The 24285-nt window shown below is 39.6% G+C and overlaps 1 protein-coding gene across 1 annotated transcript; it reads left to right on the top strand.

Annotated features, from left to right (window-relative positions):
- Positions 1–13818: 13818 nt before the first annotated feature.
- Positions 13819–18895, top strand: and2 (actinodin2). Its single transcript, XM_085378857.1, is given in 5 exon segments — positions 13819–13891; positions 14993–15037; positions 16737–16900; positions 17396–18278; positions 18504–18895. Coding segments are annotated over 5 exon segments (1557 nt in total).
- The last annotated feature ends 5390 nt before the right edge of the window (positions 18896–24285 follow it).

Consider the following 24285-nt stretch of genomic DNA (forward strand, 5'->3'; position numbering starts at 1 on the left):
GAATCGCTGCAGTAACATCATGCACACACACACTTAAAAGCTTGAGAAGAACATAGAAATATTTGACTTCAGAGTGAAAGAGAGAACAAAAATGCTGTAAAAATGAGTATTCCCTGTTGTTAAAGATCAGGGACTTATGTTGAAAGAGGGGGTTTCTTTCTCCTGCCTGTGCGAGGAGGACATCTACATTTTTGATACCATGAATCAAACTACGCAGTCACTGTCATTCTTTTTCCTGTGTTTGTGCTGTGTCTCGATAACTAATAGGTCCTGACAGAGGCCTCTGGCTCCCTCGGTCTTTTGCTCAATATACATTAAAGACTGAGTCGAAGTGGAAACTAAGAAAATAAAGATGACACAAGGTACAGGGAGGGACAGCAGTGTGTTGCATTAGTTTCAAGCTCTTTATTACAGTCATTCGGCTGTGAAGAGTGAAAGAACAACACTTGTGCAGCCCTTAAAGAACGAAGGACATGAGACGACCTCTGCCCACCATCTTTAATGGTATCTAAACAGATGTTAGCCAATAAATACATCAATAATCACTCCCTGTACTGAAGGGGAATTTAACTACAGATAATAAAAACTATTAAAAATGCTGTGAAGTTGGACTGTACCGCAGAAATCCGTTTTGGAGCAAGTCTCAAGTGGCCACTCCAGGAACTGCAGTACCTGCAATATTAGATGGATACAGATCTCGTTCAGACCACGATTGAGACCATTGCCTTCATTTTTAGTAATGCGCAAAAAGATGAACTAAATGGCTAAGGCAGAATTTGCAGGGATGCAATTTACACTCTCACTTCTTATTCAGTTTCACATTGGGGTCACACTTTGCCAAATTTAGTTGTAGGCCTGTTGCTTTACTTTGCTCATGCTAAAAGTTGACAAAAATTAATTTTTAGAAGCATCAAACTGTGTTTAGTCAAATGCTCTAGTGCGACCATTGTGCCAACATTGTCTGGGAGTTGGCTGCCTGTGCACTGTGGCATCAAAATGTAGCTGCTGGTCACTGTGGCTAATTATCAGCTAGCTGTGTGTGAACAGGCAGCTAGCTTGGCTAATGCTAACTACTAATCAAAGCTTTGTGATGACTGCTTAATGCTGATGATCGATGAACAATCCATCCCTGTGAGTCCTAATAAAGTTAGAAAAGCAACTGTTTTCATTGAAACTCTGTGCTGTACTCAGTGTGATAAAACTAAAGAAATCCAGCAACAACATTCAACAAAGCTTTGTTAGTTTGCTGATAATCACATATAAAAGAAACTAAAAGAAAGGACTGTGCTGGCAGATTTTTACCACGGTAGAATTATAAAGACAACATTAGCTAAACACTTTGTTAGTGTTAGCGGCTGCCCAGCTGGTGAGCTGCTGGCTGACTTTGTGCCTCTGAGCTGCATGTTTGCTGTCTGGCAGGCTGGGGGAACCACAGGACTGCTGATGGACCTGGCTGCCAATAAAGAGGCAGTTCATGCTTCTAGTGGGTTTTTGTGTACACACACACACACACACACACACACACACACACACACACACACACACACACACACACACACACAAATCTTTGCTTATATTGGAATCAAAAGATAAAATGATGCACTCTGTTCCTGGTGGACTGCAGGGTATGAATCATCTCCTCCTGGCCAGTGAGGTGTGTGGTTGACAAACTGAATTCATACCACCAGATACTGAGGAGGCCTTTTGCCCTTCATGCTGTACTATGATATCAGTCAAAGAACTGGAAATATGCATAGTTTAAGTTTGATTTATTTGTTATATCGAGCATCCACCCATTTATAGAATTCTAAAATATGGATATTTCACAACACTGTTCCAGTCGCACATGTTGTGGGTGGAAGGAACAGACTACAGTTTATCAATATTAAATGTTTTTTCATCTCCTGTCTCCCAACCAACTTGCTCATTTAAATGGTTCATATGTCAACAGTTAGCTGTGTCTTTGCGCATCACCCATACAACATTTACAAAATCAATATGCTGTTTTTATTCTTCTAGATAAAGTACTGTGCAACTCCCAGAGGATGAGGAAGAGGACAATAGAAAACAAAGAACTTATTTTCTGTATCAGACAGTGCAGCAAACAAATCTGCTTTTAATGTGCACTTCAATATTAAGTGGTAAAATAACACAATATGAAATAAATGAAATGCAGACTGGTTCTTCTCTGTACCAGAAACTACATTTTTGTTAGTGGCTAAGGGAAGATTCACAGAAAGGCACGTCAGGCTTCAGCGTCACACAGACCTTGATGCTTTACTTTTCCCAGCCATTCTGTTGTTGATTTGCTGGTCTGATCGGAATCATTGTCCTGTTGCATGACATAATTTCAGTCAAGCTTTGGCTGCCAGACAGATGGCCTCACATTTGACTCTGGAATCCTTTGGTTTACAGAGGAGTTTATGGTCCACTACATGACTGTAAGGTGCCGAGGCCCCGCGGCTGCAAAACAAGCCTGAATAATCACCCCTCCACCCCAGACAGTTGGTGGTTATCCTGATATACTGTGTTTGGCTTTTGCTAAATGTGGTGCTGTGCATTATGGCCAAACATCTCCATTCTGGCCTCATCTGCATAAAGGAACTTACTCAGATGCAGCTTTGCAAATCAAAGCTGTGCTGCTGTCTTCTTTCTCCTGACCACCTGTCCAAACAAATCATACTTGTTTAGTCTTTTTCTAATGGTACCATCCCGAACTTTAACCTGCTAAATGAGACCTATAGAATCTAAGATGTAGCTCTTGAATTTTGTGCAGTTTTTCTGATTAGTGCATAGTCTGATCTTACGGAGAATTTGTTAGGGTGAACCTCTGATTACAGTATTGATTATCCAAAACGGTTTAATTAGTCTGGAGTTCTGGAAAAATATATTAGATAACCTTCTAGTGTAACGATTCTCAGAAAACTGTTTGCATTTGCCAGTCATGTAATTTAAAGAGAACTGAGGAGGAACACGTCAGTCAGGGCCGACTGAATCTGGCAGCGCATGATGTTCGTTCACCTCTGGGCATCAAGAGTGCTGCTTGTTCCACGGCAGGAAATCTCTTTACTGGCCTCAAAACATTCCTTGTCCCCCGCCTTCCCCTTTTACAAACTGTGGCTTATAATTTAACGTGAATTCTGTCCCGGGGCGCTGCTACATCAAACAGCCACGACTTCGTTCCATATGCGACACAGATTCCACGCAGGCTTCACAGCAGGAGCTCTGTGGATGTGCTTTGCATGAGGCTCATTTCGTGTGGCGGTCTTTATTCCCCTCTCATAGAGACGTGTTCCACTTAACTGTCTCCAGGCCCATTGAAGCAGCTCCCAATCCGCAGCCTACATTTATAAAGGGATTTTAAATGTTCATTAATTTGAACAATCAGTGTCACACTGGCTCCATTCTTTCACATTCATAGAAATAAAACTGCTTTGACAGTTTGTGCTAATTTGCCAGGAAATATCCAGTCTACAGGAGCTCCGTGGAAAAATAACTCAATTGCGCTGTAGTTGCTGTAAAGCTTTAAAGTTGTTGTTTTTTTTTCAAGAAGCTTTTATTTGAGTAATTTAAAAAACAGCAGTATCAAAGATTTCTTTGAGGAAAAGAAATCTAGTTTGACAGCAACGTTCTCGCATGTTTAATCCTGCATGATTAAATTGTGTTGGCATCTTTAAAATTGAATTAGACAGGTTGGAGAAATGAATAGAATTTTGTTGTTGCCGCTCGTGTTAATCCGTTAAGAAAAAGGTTGATACAGTCTGACAGTGTACAGCTGCTTTTGCCTGTGGCTGTTTTCATGGTTTTGGTGATTCCCTTTAGTTCCAGTTAAGGTGAAAAGTTTGCAGAGCTATTTTGCACAATATAGCGTATGAAGTTATTTTGAAAAAGGAAAAGACTCAAGGTATAGTAGTAAAATTTGTCTACATATCTTTGGGCAAGTAGTGCAACTGGTGCATTGGCCATGGGAAAACATTGTCATCTGTCTCTTGTTGTAGGCCATGTGTTTTGTCTATATTATGATGGCTGTGATTTAGCTTAAAACTGCTTTCCATCTTATTCTAAGATTTCAGTGTTTGTGTCTGTTTGATGAGATGCTTGAAAACAGCAAATTGTTCAGGTCTGTGTTGACAAAACACAATGCCTCAAAAACTCAGGTAATCAAACTTTCTTTATCTTTAAGTCAGAAAAAAGGCCAAAAAAGGTAGTAAATCTGTGGTATTCTTATTTTTACATCAGAAAAATTCAATATTATGAATGGTAGGAACCAAATGTAAGACTCTCAAGGCAGAAATTAAAAAAGAAGAAACTCAGTCCATCAAAAATCTAAACGCAGAAATTGAAGAGCAGAATTAAAAAGTGTCTCTGAGCATTCAAGACAAAACAAACAGAGAATAAAGAGAGACACACGAAGGCAATCAAGGCAGCGTGGACACACCTGAGCAACAAGACACAGCGCAACCAAATCTGATAATGAGACACAGCAAAGCAAACGCAAGGCACATGAGACAAAACACAACGATGTACAAAAGGTAGGAACATAAAAGAGAAACACATAACACAACAATGAAGACTACTCAAGAAGATACAAGCAGCAATGAGGAAATGTGGAATAAACTAACGCACAGATTTATAAATACAAGCTGTGACTCCATAAGTCCACATTTCAGGTTACTAACTCAACATTTTTAAGTCAGGTGTCTCAGAATTTCAACTTACACAAACTTCTGGGAAAAGATCTTGAAATCTCAAGATAATAACCCTAAACTTTGATTCAGTGATAAAAAAGAAAAATGCACAAAAGTAGAAAGAATTAAAAACTAAGAGTTCCAAAGACTAAACACGGCATGATAATGAATCTGATGCAAAATGCAAAGGCACTGAAAAACCCAGGAATATTAAAGAAAAACATCAACTAGAGACAAACTAAACAGAGGCAGAGGAAAACATGAACCTAATACCATTTGAGACTCATTAAGTAATGAAAGCCTGGACTGTAAACTTAAGACTCCAACAACTAAAATCAAAGATAATAACCAAATAAACTGTGATTTATAAATATAAACCTAAAAGCCCCCAAACACAGGACCAGGACACAAACAAAACATATAAGCACATCAGATCAATCTTTAAAGATCACTGTGCATATATTTTATATATTCTTTACAATATTCTACTTTTTAATTCAAGAGAAAACCATACATGATTATTTAAATTATGAGTCACCACCACAATTATTTTACAACAAATTTGTTATAAGTAGTTATTTATTAAGTTGATCTGTTTTCAGTTTCAGCAAAACACTAAAATTATTTCAGTTTAATGCAGTAGTGACACCACACACTCTACGACCTCAATAATAAACACAAACAATGTCAGGAGAACTGGTGCAGCGCATAACACAGGTTTTCCTTAACAAAAATAAAAGTAAATATTATCAGGGAGTTATTTCATCAAATAATCAATTTATTATTTTAGGTGCATTATGCATTCAGTCCATTCTTGTCTGCTTAATGAGGTCTGGGTCTAAGCAGAGATGCCCAGAACCTTCCTCTTCCCAGTCGGCTCCTTCAGTTCTTCTGGAGGAAACCCAAGAGAGGCACAAACTCTTCACTTTAGTGTGTTCTAAAGTGTCCTTCCAGTTCGATGTACCCAAAACACCCCACACAGAGGGAGTCCTTACCAGATGACTGAACCATCTCAGCTGGCTCCCTGCAAACCCATACTTTATGATTGTTGAGAGTTGAAGCTGGGCCTCTGCCCATGAGCTTGGTTGGTTCACGGCAGTTCAAAACTTTGTAAAGTAAGTAAAGTTTATTTATAAATTACCTTTCACAAGCAGGGGCATTGGGTCACTTGGGTCAAAAGGAAAAAACAAAAACAATAAAACAGGTAAATGAGCAAGGTCACGAAGAAGGTCAGACTCAGATTATTCAAATGCCTGTCTGAATAGAAATGCCTTTAACAGTTTTTTTAAAAAGCTACCTCTGAAGCAATAAAATGCCGAAATGAGGGCAACTCAGAGTTTTGAAGCCACCGCTCAAAAGGCCCGATGTCCATGTGTTTTAAAGCGAGTATGAGGCGCCAGCAGAAATCTCTGCTCTGAAGACCTCAGGGACCAGTTAGAAGAGGTAGTAGGTCAATTAAAGTTCAGAAATACACTAGAGCCCATTGCCATTCAAAGCTTTAAACATTAAGACACGACAGGTAAATATGGAGCTGCAATATTCCAAGTGAGAAAAAAAGAATCAACGCTTGCATCAATTGACCTTAAAAATAACACTGAAGTCCTCCTTCTATATGAAAAACTGAGGAATGAGTCAGCTTAAAGAAGAGGAGAGTCAGTCTAAAGACAGAGCTGTCCAGGATGATGATGCAAGCTAGATTTAAGGAGCCTAGAGACCCAAAGCATTGTTTTCACTATCTGGAGCAATGATGATCTCTGCGTTGTCAGAATTTAACTGTAGGGAATTAGCATTTAACAAAGACTTGATGGCAGTCATGAGGTATTTGAATAAGAAAGCCTAGAAAGCTACCCTAAAAGAAGGGTAGTTTCAGTCAAGTGCAGTTCATGAAAACCTGACTGAAATGAGAAAAAATCATACAAGCTACTCAGCTACAGCCCTGGTCCTGGTCTAGTATAATTTCTGGGCAAGGAAAGGTTTGATTTTTCTTTCTTTCTTTCTTTCTTTCTTTTTTTTTTTTTTTTTTGCAGGGATTGAACAATAGGATTTTTGAAGTAGGGCTAATTTATCAAAACAACCACACAAAGGCCCAGTGTATGAAAAACCTTGTCATGGTTTCATTTTGCCTATGAGTTTAGTGATACTTGCCGATGTTACAGGAAAAAAAAAATCTAGATTCACATAAGATTAATGTAAATTTCTTGTTTTTGAACTAAGAATCCAGAACAAAAACATGTCCAGTTTACTTTGAAGTATAAGCAGGTGACAAATTAAAGTAAAAAAACCCAAAAAACAAAACTGTGTCCTGTTGTCAAGTTTCCATCTCTATTGTACAGAATTAGCTCCTTTATTTAAAGGAGGCAAGTGGAGCCAGTCAGAAAAATGTCCTCACATTATAGCAGATGTACAAAGGGGAGGTAGAAATAAACTTAAAACTCAAGGACCCACATATGGATCAACCAGGAACAACTGCTGAGAGAATATAAAACTCAAAATACCTCAAACACAAGAGTTCTAAATACAAAACTCAAACCCAAGCACAAACCCCCAGGATTCATGACAGATTTAGCATTGCCTGCATTAACTGCTAACCACTAAACAGCACCTGGGTTCTAGTGAGTGTTGACTATAAGGATGGCTGGCCTGCAGAAATCAAGGATGTACAAATATTCCTGTTCTTGCTCATTCGGTTCTCCTGCCGACCTCTGCCCTCACAAACGATCAGATCCACCAGAAGGCAACTTTGTACACGACCTAACAGATCCTTCACTTCCTATCACCCTGAAGTCCTTCAAACCAACATCAATCTGCAAGCTCGCTTCATGGAACCGGGCTGATAAAGAGACACGTTCTGTTCTGTAATTTCATGAGAGATTACAGATTCCAAAGAAGCAATAGATAATATTTTCACTGTTTTATCCCCGCAAACCAACCATTTACAGTCAAAAGACATATAATTTCCCTCCATATTTCTCTTAGTTTCAGGTTTCCTTATACCCCCCACCCCCCTACCTCCAGATGTTGTGAAATTCTTAACATTGCAGAGATATGGTATGTTAAAATTATGAGCTTCTATGTTGTTCATGCCTTTCACAGCTTCTGAGCTGGATTGCAGGTTTCATTGCGCTTGAGAACACCTGTTAGAGGTGTAATTACACAGCACCTATACAAGGAAATGGCACCAATCGCTGTTACCCATAAACATGTTGCAGATGGCATGTAATAAATGATGAGCTGTTCAAAATGCCTTAAATGATTTGAATGACAATGTGTCATTTATTTATTTATTAAATTTTTTGTTTCACACATGGTACAGCAGTAATTCATTTCCCATACACAACCTTCCTTTCAATTAAAGTAACACTGTTTCCATGCATGAAAAGGAGCAGGAAGAAGATGAAAATCATCATCATATTCTGTTCTTGTTTTAAATCTGTCTCCTATTGTCTGCAATTGTTTTGGTGTAACACAGTCAAAAACCTCTAAAGTAGAACTTTAGTCATACAAACCAGTATATACATCAGCGTATACGATTAACTTTGTAGCAGTACTGATTGTGCCTTTCTAGATGCTTAAAGTGCTTAAAAAATGAAAACATGCTTTCTTGCAGTATTATGTTTAAAGGTTATGTTTGAAGGTTTTCTCAGTTTAACAGCTTTTACAGCCCATGTGTGAATGGCTTGTAATGTAAGTTTAAAAAGAAAGCCTTAACTGTCTATGAAAATTCAAATGATGTGACGTTTGTGCTCACTCCAGAGCTCATTTTGTGTCTTCTGCTAACGTAATCACAATGCAGTACATCTCCTAAGCACTTATCACAACAAAGACTCACAACATGTACTCCACATTAGGGCAAAAAATAAAACTGGATTTGACTTTAGGTGGTAGTTTTGTATTGATAATGTAAACAGGTGTACCAGCTAGCTGACAGCCTGGGTTATGAACAACATGAACTGGTGAAGTAACGCTAGGTCCAGCATAAGTGAAAAACAAGAGTCAACATCAGCAGGGCATTTGATGCAAAGCTTTGTTTGATCAAAAACAACCCTGAGATTTCTTTCTTTGTACTGATGGCACACTTGGCATTTTTAACAGATGCACATTTAAAGTATTCAGTCACAAGTTGGATTGTTAGCACAATCCATGTAGTAGAATGCCGACTTTCAAGGATAGCTAATACAGGAATGTGCAGTCTTGCGCCCCTCATTTCTTCTATGAAAACAGGAAAAACAGTTGCAGCGGTTTACTGAAAGATGTGCAAACACTCATGGAAATACAGTTTATAAGGCAAAAACAGAGTTTGTACAGTTCTATGTCCAAGAATCATTATCTAGACCTCTTGAAAGATATCCCAAAGCATCTTTCTGGCCATTGGCACCCACTGTTAACCTTCTCCATACATACTGACATCATTTTACTCAGAGATGTTACTGTGTAAGTGCATCCCAGTACATGGCAAACAGTTTTGACAAACTAAAAAGCTTTGAGTGCACATTTTACCAGTAACATTTAAAAAGTACCTTCCTGAGCTGTACATGGATTGCTCTGAGATCTGAGCAAACAATGTCTAATAGTATCCAGCGCCGTCTTGCTTTGTAGTGACATTTAGAAAAATCTGTTTTGATTGATGGCTTCAATACTTTCAGCCAGACACTACATCAGCTGCAGATAACAGTTATTTTTGGCTTCACAGGAAAAGGTGAGCTGTTGATATGAACGATCAAAATGAATGTTTGAGCATGTAGCAAGCTGTTTCATTCCAGCAGTGGCACTAATCTGCAAGCTAAGCAGTTTATCCATGTAAGACACCTCATTTTTTTCCACATTTGGTGAAGCTCTCACATCAGACATCCCCTCTCCTAATGACTGTCGGTCAAAGAAGCAAATATTAACAGGACTCAACAGGAACAGTCTGTGCCGTCAGATGTTAACATCAACTTACATTATGTGAGCTTGTAATTTTGAAATGAATCCAGCAACCAAAAGCATACTCTGGCAATGAATTACCTTCAACGTCATGCCTTTGAGCATGAAAGCTCTGGGACTCTTGCATCATCAAGTGTCTCTATTATTAATTAATAAAGACACCCAATTTACTAAATGGACTTCATTGAGGTTTTTCACTAATCTGAGGAGACTGGAGCTTGAGGCAAAGTTCACACCAATAAAGACACAGAGATATGATATCTTTTGGAGAAGCACTTACATGTATACTTATGTACACACACAGACTGCTGTGTGTGTACTTACAGTCTTTATAGAGAAGATGAGAGAGACTGGAGAAATGTCTGCAATGCAACAGAGAACAGAGCAGTTATTATTCTCAGTGTGGATGTCATGTGGATTTTATCATTTCCAAAATTAGCTGTATAAAGAGAGACTACCTCAATATAAGCATGGATGAGAATGCTGATCTGAAGGTCACCTACTGTATGCTTTCAGTGGTGGGCAGCAGCATGATGTGGTTTTATTACTATTCAGCACAAGTTGGAGACTGATAAGAAGCTTCTGAAGAACACAAAATGCAAACTGTAGGTTTTTAAAAGCTGGCTGTACAGATTCAGAAAAACAGAGAAGTGTGCTGTCAGCAGAGGGATGTCCAATAGTTATATACAAGACACTGGTAATTGTGCATTAAGCAGCAAAATACATCAAGCTTGAAGAAGTTTCCAATGAAATGAAATGAAACACAGGCTTAAGGGGCACAGTGACTAACAAAAGTCTCAGAATGAAATCATGAGCTTTATTAAAACACCTTTGCACATTTGTGATTATCCTGCCCACTCACTGCAAAATATACACATTTAGGAATTTCAGAGTGTGCAGGATGATGTAGACCGAAAGGTCATATTTTAATGTATATTACATTCAATAGCTGAGAGCTCACAGCTCCCTCTGAAGCCTTCTTTCCACATTTGTGCCTGGAGCCAAAGGTTAACCAAACCAAAAAATTAAGGGGCTCATCTATGTTTTTCCTCATCCAGTAAAGGAATGTTTGTGCAAGATTTCACGTTACTAAGATACTTTAAGCTGAAATTACATGTTCGCAGTAAATCATAGATTTGAAGCAAAAAGAAATGTTCTAACCGGACATAATGCCTGTTAAAGGTTTTAACCAAAAACTGCTTCAAGACTTTCATTTGATTTAAACGCCGACTCCTTTGAGCTATAACTTTAAAACAGCTGAAGCTGTTGGTATCATCTCATCCATTAATGTGCTTCTTTCTTGTGCTGCATTAACGTATGAACTCTGTTTGAAATGTGGTAATAACCATGGCAAAAATTTGCTGTTGTTCTTTAAGTGTGACGAGTAACTCAAAGCACAGCTAAAGTATTGTAAAAACCTCTGACAGGCATCATCATTAACATGGCTCTATGTTTTTTAATGAGCTTTTTCTTCACAAGAAGCACTTTCTTGGCTCCCCACCCCCCTACCCCCCAAATTTCTCTTAAGTTGCTGTATATTTTCCACACAGACACAGAGATTGACTTGTTGTGATGGCAGATCTGTTTTAAAATGAAGAGGACAGCAATTTGCCTCCCACTGTGACAAACCTGGTAATTCAGAAATGTGCAAATTGCATGGATCATAGCCAAGGCTGAGTCACTGTCAGTCATGCGAGATGGTCACTTGTCCTTGAGAACAAACTGTGCGAATGCAGAAAATATTTAGAAAATAAATGGCAACCTAGTAATTTGATTTAGTCTCGGTCTGTCTCTCTGTCAACATATATTTATGTATGTATATATAATCACAGGCTACTTTATTAAGTATGCCTAATCAATTGCTTCAACACAAATATCAAGTAGCGAATATCTAATCACATGGTGGCAAATCATAGCACTTCAGCATGTATATATGATGTCAGAATGAGTAAGAAAAATGATTTAGGTGACTTTAATTGGAGTGTCAAATTCTGCTGTCACGTTTGGATGGTAGGGTCAGAACTGAATGTCAAAGGCATGAAAGCATGGATCGATCCCACCGTGCATCCATGGGCTTTTCTTGGTACACCAGTTAAACATCATTTAAACACCACAGCCTACCTGAGTATTGCTGCAGATCATGTCCATCCCTGTATGACCACAGTGCACCCATCCATCTTCTAATGGCCGCTTCCAGCAGGTTAACACAGCAGCAACCAGATTGCAAATCCAGTAGAGCACCTGAGTGATGTGTTGGAATGGAAGATGGTCACAGTTTTTAAGGGTTAGCTAAAACAGAAAAATGATTGAAGTAAAGGGCCTAAAGTCATGGATACACACAAATTATTTAAAAAGCTTTCTAAAAAGTACAATTAAGTACACTGAGTTCAATGAGTTGTGTTGTTTTTTAGCTTCCTATGTTGTTTGACTCTTTTAAGCTCAGTTTTCCCGTTTCCATAGCTCCCAAATCCAGTATATATATATTCCACTGACACAGGCTGCAGGCTGTGCCGGCTACGTGGCATGATCCAAGCATCAGGATCATGTATCAGTGCTGCTGGCATGCTGGCCCTGATGGCTCTGTCTCCACAGCAGAAGCAGATTACTTTATTAGTAGCTCTCTGTATGAGACCTGCCTGTCCTAATGGCTTACATCTCCTCTGTGCTGTTTCAGAGCAGAAAATATGCCTGTGCAACAAAAGCAAGCATTTTTAATCATCTAAAAGATGTGTATTTAACATATGAAACCACCCTTTTTACCATCACTCTGGTTGGTAAGATTTAAAATCTCCATTCAGAGTTGGCTGAAGGAATTTGGTTCTGGGTTTTTTTTTTCTCTCTCCAGCAGCAGATTTCACATCCAGTATAAAACAGCTGACTGGGTGCAGACTTTTGACACCACAGACTCACGGGAGGTTCACAAACATTATCAAATGAGCTGCAACTGTTGCTGTTTGGATGTTGCATTGCGTCACTGAGGTGAAATGAGTCATGTTCTGTCATCCTGCAAATATTGCTCACACATTAGTCAATACACTGACGCAACAGAGTAGAAATATTTTTTATTTGCAGTCAATTTTCTGCAGGAAAAGCTGTTCCTGGGGAGAGAAAGCTTGAAAAGAAAACACAGGAGACTCATTCCCTTAGTAGTGGAGGATGATTTTATCTACTAGTTCCAGAGTATATTTGGGAAGTACCAGGAAAACCAGGAGTGCCTCAAGCTCTAAAGTCTCTTAAGGTTTACCTCTGTGAGTGCCCCACTTACACTACCTTTCACATTCACACCTTCCCATTTATTTTATTTTAAAATAAAATAAATTCCAAAACTGTGAGGAAAGAAGCTCTAAATGGTACCTTGCAGTTATACTGTCATACTTCTCACCTTTCATAATTACAGGACCCCTATTGGTTGGATGGGTGGCAGCACAGGAGCCAATCCTGGAGCGGGAAAACTGTATCACATGCCTTTTTGTTTTTAATGATCGAGAGAGCGCCTTTAAAATGTTTTCGTGTGTGTCCGGCCCGTACAGAGAGCAAAGAGGTAGAAGGTTTAGACAGCTCAGATAACCAGTGTGCAGAGAGCCCCCTCCCCTTTCCCAAGACAGCTGCTGGACCAAGAGGCCACAACTTCAACACCTTTTGCAGGTAAGGGCCAATAATAACCCCTGGAGTTCATAATTCTGGAGTGGTCGCTTGTAGTCTCATCTGCCTTGTCTTTGTTAGAAAAGTGAGGTTGTCCAACTTTTAGAAGCCATCTGTCTTTTTGAGAACAACAGATGTAATTAAGCAGCTCTCCACGCATCGATCCAAGAGAATATCTCAAGCTTTTGGCTGTTTGAATTGTCGAGTTCATTTGCTTTATTTGATATTCTGATATTCAGAAGTGACATCTTATTTCTCTCGTTAATCTCTGAAAAGCTCTATTACAGCATGTCCTCAATCCTCTCCATTGTCTTGGCATCAGAAAGTTAAATAAAAGCGCTCTCTTTGTTCCAAGTGCATTGTCTTCTCAAGGATTTCCATATCTATCAGTTACATGAAAAATTGCCTTAAAAAAGACAAAAAAAACCTCCCAAAAATAATAAAATTCTTATAAGACTCTTGTCGTATTGAAATAATAGACTATGTCTCCAGAAGTTCAGCCTGCAAACACTCTGAATATTGTTAACTGCCTTTTCCCCCAGGAAGCACAAAGAAACAACAGAAAATGGCACGTGTTGGGCGACCGTCGCTTTCCCTGATCCGCACAGGATTCCTGTTAGCAGCTGTTTTATTACCAGGTGAGAGTTTTCATAAATTGCATCTATGATATTAGGAAATATTTCACTGAGAATTTAATGAGTCGAGGAACCATTTACATCAGTTTTTGTTTTTTTGTTTTTTTAATTTTGAGATTTCAGATACAACATTTTTCAATTAGACCAGTGAAGGTGAACTAGATGCCCTTTAAACTCCTAAAGCTTGATGTCATCTACTTTATTACATACTGAACGTCTGACAAATATAGTTCCTTTGCTCACAGAGATCACACAACTAAAAGACCTCTTTTAACATCAGCATATCTTTAACTATTTATCACACCGACAGTCTATTGATGTATATAACGATACTTTTACTTTTGATACTGTAAGTATGTTTTGGTTTAAATAAATTACATTTTCCGATTTCCTCTGTGTCTTTACTTCAATTAAAGACCTGAGTACTGATTTTTTTTCTCCTTATTTTTGGTTTAAGCAAAAATACTTTAGAAGCATTTTGACCTGGTAGTATAGTCCAACCCCGGGCACGTTAATCTCTGCCACAGAGTCATAAGAACACCATTACCCTTCTCTCTTTAGCAGTAAAATGGCTTGTCATGATGATGCCCTTTAGTACTACAAAACCTTTCTGCAGTCATAAAAAACACATCTATCACTGCCTCCCCTTTGGAAGATTTTCCACATTAATGAAAGTTTAAGGGATAATCAGCTGACTTGGCTGTTTTCTTGTAGTTGTAAACCTCAGCAGGAGCAGAAGAGACCCGGAGACGTCCTTCCCCTCCCACCAGACATTTTTACAGTGTATCTGTAATTAGTTTGTGTGAGGCCTGACTTTGTAGTTTTACAGGTAAACTTTAAGAAGGCCCCCAGTACCTGCATTAATTTCACTGGGCTGGTTCAAAGCTATACGATATACAAGTTAGGGGCTGGGTGGGGGCTTGGTGTTGAGGGGGGAATTTAATCTGCAGGATGTTGCCTGGCGCTCCAGCACCTGCCGTGTTTCACCCGGGGGCTTATTAGTGGGTCAGCATTTTCCCTGATGTTGTGGTAAAGCGGAACATCTGTTCCTAATCAGTGAACGTCTCTGCTGCTGCTAATGTGGCTGCTGCTTGTGTTTTACAGATTTTCTGGGGGCCGTTCCAGTGGAGCAGCACAAGCAGGAGGAAGGTGAGGACGTATGATGTGGCAACGTGGGGCAAAACAACCTCAACAACCTAAAAACCAACTGCAGAAACCTTAAACGCTGCTATTTATAGGGAGATAAATGCTCCACGTAGCTACCTTTTCTTTCCATTCTGCCAATTAGCACCAAATAACTTACATGTTGGTTCACAGTAAAACACAAAGTCTGAGGAGATCTAGTTTGGAGCTAAAACAATTAGTCAACAGAAACAGGATTGTGATAATGGATTAAAGTAAGAAGCTAAAGTGCTCTATGAGAACTACGTCAGTCATACACGATAATTAACAGTCCAAGAGATTAAGAGATTAATCTACTTATAATAGAAATAGTTGGGCCAATTAAAATTATGCCATTTTTTTGTTGATAAAAATTTCTCCTTTGAGATAAAGTTTGATGAACCTGATTTAACAACAATATGATGCAATTCACACATTGAAATTAAATATAAAAGAGCTTCTAGGCTATCTTATGGAGGTGCAGCCAGTCACAGCAGCAGCCTTCTATAGGGATGCATTTCTGGTGGCTGTAAAAGCCAGCCCATGCTTTCCCAGATTAAAGCTTCGGTGTGAAGTTCGAGCAGTAGAAAATGTTTGGTTTGCTTTAAACTTAACACAGCTTTTATATATATTACGATAAAAATGTTTCACCTGGTCTGTACCAGTTGAAAGGGACCTGCTCACTGTTAGTTGTGTGATGGCCTATATAGTAGTATATATAATTACGTTCTATAGGGACATAATTAAAGTTAGTGAAGGTCCTTCTACCGGTAATATATTGTGCCCTGTTGGGGCATTGGCATCTCTGTGGGTCTCCTGTGCTGTCTGGCACCGGGACACTGAGTGCATTCTTTGGACAGCACCTTAATCCAAAGACAGACGTTTATAACGATGGTTTCAGAAATAATAACTGTGTTTAGTGTATTTTAAACTTTTGGAGCTTTTAAACACAATCACTGTCACTGTGTTGTTCTTGAAATGACTATTTAAAAGAAAGTGTGAAAAAGCTCTGCCCACTCTCTGCACAATAGATTCACAGCTCAAGCTCTCCTTCACCTACAGCTGAGGGGAGCAGGGTGATCTCTCTTTGTCACCCATCTATGGACTCTGCCTCTTAACTATAACATACTGCATCCTTTGCTGCCAACAGGATTTACCGTTCCAATTATAGATGCAGTTTAATGAAGGTCAACAGTTAGTTCATCAGACTTTTGTGCACTGTGTCCTCTGCAAGTACAGATTTGGCATTTTTATTTTACATTAAACATTCCTGTTAATGAGTTCTACTGTCCTGTAATTGGTTTATAACATCTCCACTGGACCTAAAGTCTCTAATTCAGCCTACTTAACAAACAAAACTGTGGCTAATGTTTTGATCTTTTGCACCAACCTATGCATATATATATATATATATGCATATATATATATATATATATATATATATATATATATATATATATATATATATATATATATATACACACACATATATATATACACATACTATACATATATAGATATATATATCTATATATGTATGCCTATGTGTGTGTGTGTGTGTGTTAATAATTTCTAAAAAAATAAATAAATCAAAAAAGATCATGGAACCTTTCTTCATAACAAGCAGTAAATGATATATATAGTTTAACTACAGTCCTGTATGTTTTCTCTTCTTCCTTCCCTTCAGTGGCCGCCGTGTCTGATGATGTGAAAGCCGAGGCAATGACCAGCCTAAAAAAGCTGGTTCGTGACAGAAGGAACGTCCCCGTCGTGGCTGTGCCCCAGTTCAAACGCGTGCCTGACTTCTGGGGATGGTACAAATACTTCATGGACAGCCACAACCAGGAGGGAGTGAGTGGAGCTTGTTTCACATTAATTATTCAGATTCTCCCAGTCACGATTATGAAACTGTGCTTGTTTTTCCTTTAAAAATTGAGGCAACAATTTGCATCACTACTCTGCACTTTGAGGAGAGCTTTTCTCTCCTTTTTAAAATTAAATATGCCACGTTTAATGCAGGAAACAGAAAGGTTCAACCACCTTTTTAGTTTTAACAGATTCCTTATTTATGCAGTTCAGAGAACTAAATTTGCCCAGATATTTTTATAGAACAATTTTTAATAAGCTATTAACCTCTTAATGTGTTCAGTGTGTAGTATCTGTGAAAGCTCCGTGGTTTACACAAAAGTGAAAAAGTAACTGTTTTTCTCAACAGAGGATTTCTGCAAATTTATCTTTGGGGTTCCTCTTTGTTTTACTTTTACTCTCTATGGCCTCTGTATCATTTGATTTGATTTTTGGATTTGAGGAGGTTAACTTGTTTTTCCCCTTTCCAAACATCTTCAGGTTGAGGACCTTGATCGTCTGTATGTGGCCTACCTGCAGAACAAGCACAGGTCAGAGGAGGGACCGACTTTTAACCACTACCTCAACCACCTCAGCGAAATCTACAAGACCTGTGCCGAGTCTGAAGATCCGGAGTGCATCGCCGAGTTAACTAGCAAACCAAAGGCGGCCGTGGCGATGCCTGCCCCCATCAAGTCTGCTGATGTCAGGCTATGCAACCCCTATACTGACCCCTACTGCATGTTCCCTGTTACCAGCAAATCTGCAGCCCCTGAGCCACCTTCAGCTCCAGCCAAAGTGCCAGCGCCTATCTATACCCCGGTGCCAATGAAGAGCCAAACTGGTTTCTACTACTACGCTCCTGTCCTGGAGCCCTTCCTGGGTGCTGAGCAGAGGGCTGAATTGCTCAGAATCTGCCAACCTGAAGATGTAGAGTGTCTGCAGTACCACCTGAGAGCAGCCTATGGGTACCGTCCAGCCCAAGGTCCAGCTCCATCTTATGCTGCCCTCAAATGCAACCCAAAGGATCCCCACTGCATGGCTTCCCTGGTCCAGAAATATCCTACTGGCTTCTACCACTTGATGCAACCCAGCTGTGACCCAGCTGTTGATCCTCTGTGTGCAACCAACGCTCCCGCTCCTCTGGCTGCTAAAGAGCAACACTGCAACCCCCTGTTTGATGCAAGCTGCAACCCCCTGACTGCTACCAGGCTGGCCAGCCTGACCAAGCCTGTGGTGAAGTACGCCCCCATGAATCAGCCTGCACATCCTGCTGCTCCTCTGTCCTGCGACCCTCGCTACGACCCATACTGCATACTGGCAGCTGCTGCTGCTCTGCGCAAGCTGCCTCCACAGCTACCAGAGCACCAGGTCTGAATCTGAAGTCCTGTAAACAGGCTTGAATTTTTCTGTCATTTCATCTAATCTAGTGTAATCCTTCTGACTGAATAATTCTTTAATTCATCTTTTCTTTAACATTTGGTCTGTTTAATAATGTAGTAAAATGATATTGATGTTGAATAATGCTTTCACGGTCTGCTTTGCATCTGTTTTGATCCAAAAACATATGAATCAATCAATCAATCAATCAATCAATCAATCAACCAAGTACGCTACAAACTTGGTGTCCGTGGCAAGACCAAGGAGGGCTACGACTGCTATGTGCATTATGACAGAGACTGCATCCCAGTCGAGAGTAGTCGTGAGGCTAAGGCTGACGTCATGGCTCCAGCCAAGCTCTTCTGCCATCCATTTGACCCCAACTGTCACAAGTTTGCTCCACCCTCTGGTGCCAAGGCCATGAAATCAAGTGAGGATGGCATAATCCTGCCTGATCCAGACTGCGATCCTGAATACGACTACAACTGCCGCCTGCGTCGTGCTAAGCCCGCCGCCGCAGCCTCCGCTGCAGATGAGCCGGCCAAGGAGGCTGCCGGTCCACAGCTTGCTGTTCCACGCTTCGAAGATTTCCTCAGGGGCGTCATGAACCAGTACAAATAGATTTTAAAATAAATCAGTCTCAGAACCAACACCTGCTGGGCAATGCAGCTCACTCTGCAGTCTCTAATTTTCTTCGACCACAACCTCCGACAGAAGCCTTAAGGCTTTACCAAGCTTCAGATCAATCATAAAACAATGCAGCTTTTAAATAATCCATCTCACTCTCTCAAACAAGGTGAAGGCTTCCTAGTTTTAGTCTGGTCTTATAAAGCAGGAACAAGAAAAGAGTGCCATGCCACGTATAGCACCGTGTGTTATGTTTGTATGTTTGTCGAAAAGAGGCGTTTGTATAGATGTGTGGTAGAGTTAGGTTACTTTGAATTTAAATTAGTGGGCAGGATTTTCTCTCTGTTGTACATTCTCTTTTACTTGAGTGTATTTAAAGTTAGTTTCAGTGGTTTTCTGTAACTTTGATCCTCACAGAGCTTCATTTGTTTAGATTTTGTAAAGTTCTAAATAAAGAAAAAAAATCACTTGAATTTAATTTCTAGATAATTGTTGTTTACACTGCGGTCACAGACACATCTGCTTGGCAGCTAAACATAGAAAAAGAGAAGAATCAAAACACAGAGTCAATCTATTCCAAATACTGTGATGCTTACTCTGTGATTATACACATCATTTCCATGCATCAGTCCCCAGCTGTTGCAGTGAACATGCAGGGGTGTATTGTGCCAGCTGGCAAACAGTGTTAGGCTTTCACCGGTTTGTGCCCATTATAGAAACAGCTTATTGCTGCAACATGTGCAACAATAAGCTGTTTATTTCCAAATACAATTACCATAAATAGATATTATAAATATAAATATATATTTTGAAAGGTAGTAAGCAACCCTGCAAGACCCCTGATGAATGTTTTTGAGGTTAAAGGCAGTGATTTTCTGTTCATTTTGCTTCTATTGTCAGAGAAACACGAATGCAGACAGGAAATGATGAGGCTAATCATGGCAAACACTATGGGTGTCACTTCCTGTGACACCCATAGTATAGAAACTAGCTGCACCTGAGCTAGCCGTCATGGATGGAGTTAATGGATCTAACTGCCAACATTGTTTCTTAGTTTGGGCAAATAGAATATCTATAATATGTATGAGTTAATCACAAATGCCCTGTTTTTCTTACAGGAAAGGTAAGTCCTTTAAAATGCTAGCATTCTGCTAATGCATGAAGATGATGGGCCAGGTAACAATTTAGGCCTGGACATGCTCACTTGATTGAACCCAATTCCAAACAACAGCTAAAACAGACATTGTTAAGTATCATTAAATCAGAGGTGGGTGAAGGTGTTTGCTGCTAGAAATTCTTCAGTTCATTCAAGTCCAAATTGCACAAGCTCTGAATGAGCTCATGCGGCGGTGACATCCCATAAATTTACAGAAATATAATTAGCAATGATTAAAACCTAGTGACTACTTTAAGGTTAGGCTTACCTCACAAAATATATTTTTTTAGGTTACAGCTCCATGGTGACCAATTCATTCATCTGAAGCGCAACCTGCTGTGTAGCTGGAAGTCCAGAGTATGGAGCTAAAAGCTTAAAGGACCAGTTATGCCAATGCATTAGAGCATGGATGTCACATTCATTTTAGATTGCAGGTCACATACAGCCCACTTTTGTGTTCTGGACCAGTGAAACCCTCCTTTCTGCCACTTTCTGCCAGTGTAAAGAAGTTTAACTCTGCATTTCACTCGCTGGGCCCACGTCCTTAGTTGAGGTTTGACAGCGTTTTAGTAGATAGAGGTGAATGGCTTGGACACGAATTGAGCTGCGGTTTGGGGAAGGCCTCAAAGGGGACTGGTGGTGGCTCCTGGGCCTGGCAGATCCCCATGTACTAAATAGAAGTGAAGAAGTTAATGAATTGAAAAGGGGAGGAAGGGTGGGGGACGTAAACGAGAACGGACAGCTTGTAGAGCTGGGGGAACTTATATAGATGAGAAGCGAAAGGAGCTCATGGTCCGAACTCATGGTCCCGCTCCCGAAATTCAGATACTTTATCTCCAATTAATCTGTCAGAGATCTAAATATATGAAAAAAGTACAGTTTTAACAGCATATTTAAAGAAAAACTGATGTAGTAAATAACAAATCTGTCAGCACAACTCTTTGGGTTTAAATTATAAGAAATAAATGTGTCAAATATTGTGTGTCCTCTAGTTATAAAAGTTTTTGTCAATTAACAGAAAATGTCCTATTTTTAATTGTTTATTTTAGTGGGGACAAACTGTACGAAGAATCAAAACACATTTCTATGTCTCTAACTGTTGTGTCATTTAATTATTTATCTTTTACTATATTGCTTTGGTGTAGTATGACCTGATTAGCAGGAAAAACTTTAAAATCTATGAAAATACAATACTGGAGTCTTTGCCGTGCTGATTCTGGACCCCTAATCAGAGAAATCTTGATGGTACACATGATTTGAGATATTTTAAAGATTTCTAAACTGAATGTCATGTCATTTGTTCAGTTTATCACTAGACATGTAAAGAATCTCAGTGTGATCAAGTAATGAGAAACAGGAAATGAAACTGCTAGCGTAGTTGTTTTAGGATTGGTTATTCTGGCAATGTTAATCAATGCAGGCTTTCTAGCCTGTACGCAGCTGCAAACTGGCATTTTTGCTGTTACTGTACAAACCCCCACATTTATTGTAAATCAAGCATATCCTAACTCAGGAGATCTGGGAGACTCCTGCAACTTCTTGAGTTTCTGTTTTCAGGTTTTATAAAGTTTTCAATTTTTTGAGCACAATTTAATCCCCAGAAGAAGACAAATGTTAGCAGTTGCTTATCTTGTTCTATTTTAAATAGAGTTCGTGTGCCTGTGCTTGTCTGGTTGTAACAGGGCTGTTGAGTTTTAAAATCTGCTTTTTTTCCCCCTGCATTTTTATTAAATAATAGCTGTACATGTTAATATATTCAGCTTCCTGTAGACCATAAAAAGTAATATGTGTACTTCAGCACATAGATGGGGTCATTTTATATATTTCTTTATGGGTTCATACAGCTCTCTCCACACATAACAGAATCAGAGAGTCTACCAGCTGATCACAACAAAAATGAGACCCAACATTCACTTTGGATGATGAATGAAGGCATTTTTCTCAGTCTTTATTTAAGAAGTAGTTGGTGTTGCCGTTTGGTGCTGTTTTTCCCTCAAAACCAGAAACTCCACATTTCAGAAATGGGCTGCAGCTGTCGGATACAAGGATTGCTTTTCAATAACAAACGTTTCAGCAGCTGAAGCACACAACAGTCACCTGGAGCAGGCAAACGCTGTTGGCGATGACAGTTTTAAAGGCAGACAATACACAGCTGGGTCCTGTAATGACTACCTGCATGCAACATGTGTGCAAGTAAGCGCTGCGTGTTGCTAATTGTAGCTGTTGTCCTGTAAAGTTTGACTTGTGCTGAGCTCTTGTGCCTGTGATGGAATTAAAACGGTCTGCATCAGACCAGCGTGGTTTACCCTGCTGTGTCTGTGAGTTCAAAGGGTCTTACTTTCTTAAGTGTAGTGAAGGACTGAAGGTTTTACATTGTAGTGCAAGTCCTTTAAATGAATACTGCTTTATTTCTGTACAGAACTTTTTCATTTTGATATACAATATACAATATGTGCAAGATCCAACTAATCCACAGACTCTTTCAGTTACCATAGGAACATGCCTATCACATGCTGTTACAACAATTTAACTTCACTGGGCTTGGGGAGGCACATGTACTCCACCGTGCAAAGGCTGGATTAAAATCTACATTTGGGGAATAATTATTGCTCACTTACAAAGAAATGAACAGTCTCTAAATTTTATGGTTTATTCATTTTATATGGTGGCAACAAAAATCCAGAATAAAAACATTACCTTAAAGTTAGAAATTGATTTTGGCATCATTGAGTGAAATAAGTACTGGATCCCCAACCATCCACCCATAGATGACAAGTGATTACAATCAAGCAATCAGTCAATCAGTTACAGACATGTGCTTTATGTATAAAGTACACTTAACATAATCAGTTTCTTTGACCTCTCCACCATCATGGGCTACATCAAAGAGCCACCAAAGGATGTCAGGGTTAGAAGTTAGCAGGAAGTTAGCTCGCTACTTTCCACCTAAATATGATATGGCACGTTCTGACTGAGAGATTTCTGAAAAAATAAAAACGTACAGCTCTGCCATCTCTTCCAACATAAATGAAGACAGAAAACTAAACAGCAGTGACATTTGTAGGATTACTGAAGTTGGACTAGCTGGTATATAATGATGTGCTATGTGATCGCTAGCGACACAGTTTTGTTAGCATAACATAAACACAGTGAAGCTGGAGGATGAACGCTAACTTTTTCCACTCGATAAAAGTTAACGTGAGGGTTCCTGATGGTTAGGGACAAATGCAATTGCATGGCAGGATGCTGTAAACGGACCTAACTTCAGTCAGGAGAACCTCTGAGATAATCCATCCACAATACGAGGTTAGTCATTAATATACTGCAACAACATAGGAACAGAGCAGCTGCAAGAGGATTCAACATTAATGAATCAATGGTACAGAAATGTCGGAAGCAAGAAGAATGAGTTGAGTAAAATTTGACTTACCTGACTGTTTTATTTTGCTTACTGTGCCTTATAATCCGGTGCGTCTGCGTCTTATGGTCCGAAAAATACGGTATTTGGAAGCAGATAAAATATAAAATGACCATTAATCTTCCTCGATCTGGGGATTCACACAGAATCCTGCCTCATGGCGTGAGGATGATCCTGAGAAAGGTGGTGGATCAGCCCAAAACCACAAGGGAGGAGCTTGTTGACGATCTAAAGGAATTTGGAACCACAGTCACTAAAACACCATTGGGAATAGGTTGAAATCTTGCAGCCCCTGCAATGTCCCCCTGCTCAAAAAAACACGTGAACAGCTCTATCTAAAGTATGCCAGAAAATGTCTGACAGAGAAGGGTTGAGAAAAATCTTTATTTACTGTTACAACAAGTTGTAGATTACTCATTTATGATCTGCACGACTCAGGTCAGCTGGTTGTTGTTTGTGGCTTTCCAAACATGTGCTGCCAACAGGGAAGCTGCATAGTGCACTCTGGTTGAAGACTGTTTGTCCCATTACTACTGTACTTTTAAAATTTAGATTTACTACTCAATATAGTGAGGGCCGATATATTGGTTGGGCTCTACATAGAAGGCATAAGTACCTAAAGACAGACCGGGAAATGCTGGGGAACTAGAACTACCGCTACGACCAAAACACAGAAACTCATCAGAGAAACCACAAAGTAAAACAAGGATCCACGGATGCAATTGTATCACAATCAGATTATCAAGTTGGAATATCCTTTCCAATCATGGCCTGTTCACCCCATAGCTGGACTGGCCATCGGGCCGATGG

Source organism: Diplotaxodon limnothrissa, linkage group LG18, assembly GCF_057381915.1.
Source record: "Diplotaxodon limnothrissa isolate DT_005_m linkage group LG18, D_limnothrissa_male_GT1.1, whole genome shotgun sequence".
In the NCBI taxonomy this organism is placed as follows: domain Eukaryota; kingdom Metazoa; phylum Chordata; class Actinopteri; order Cichliformes; family Cichlidae; genus Diplotaxodon; species Diplotaxodon limnothrissa.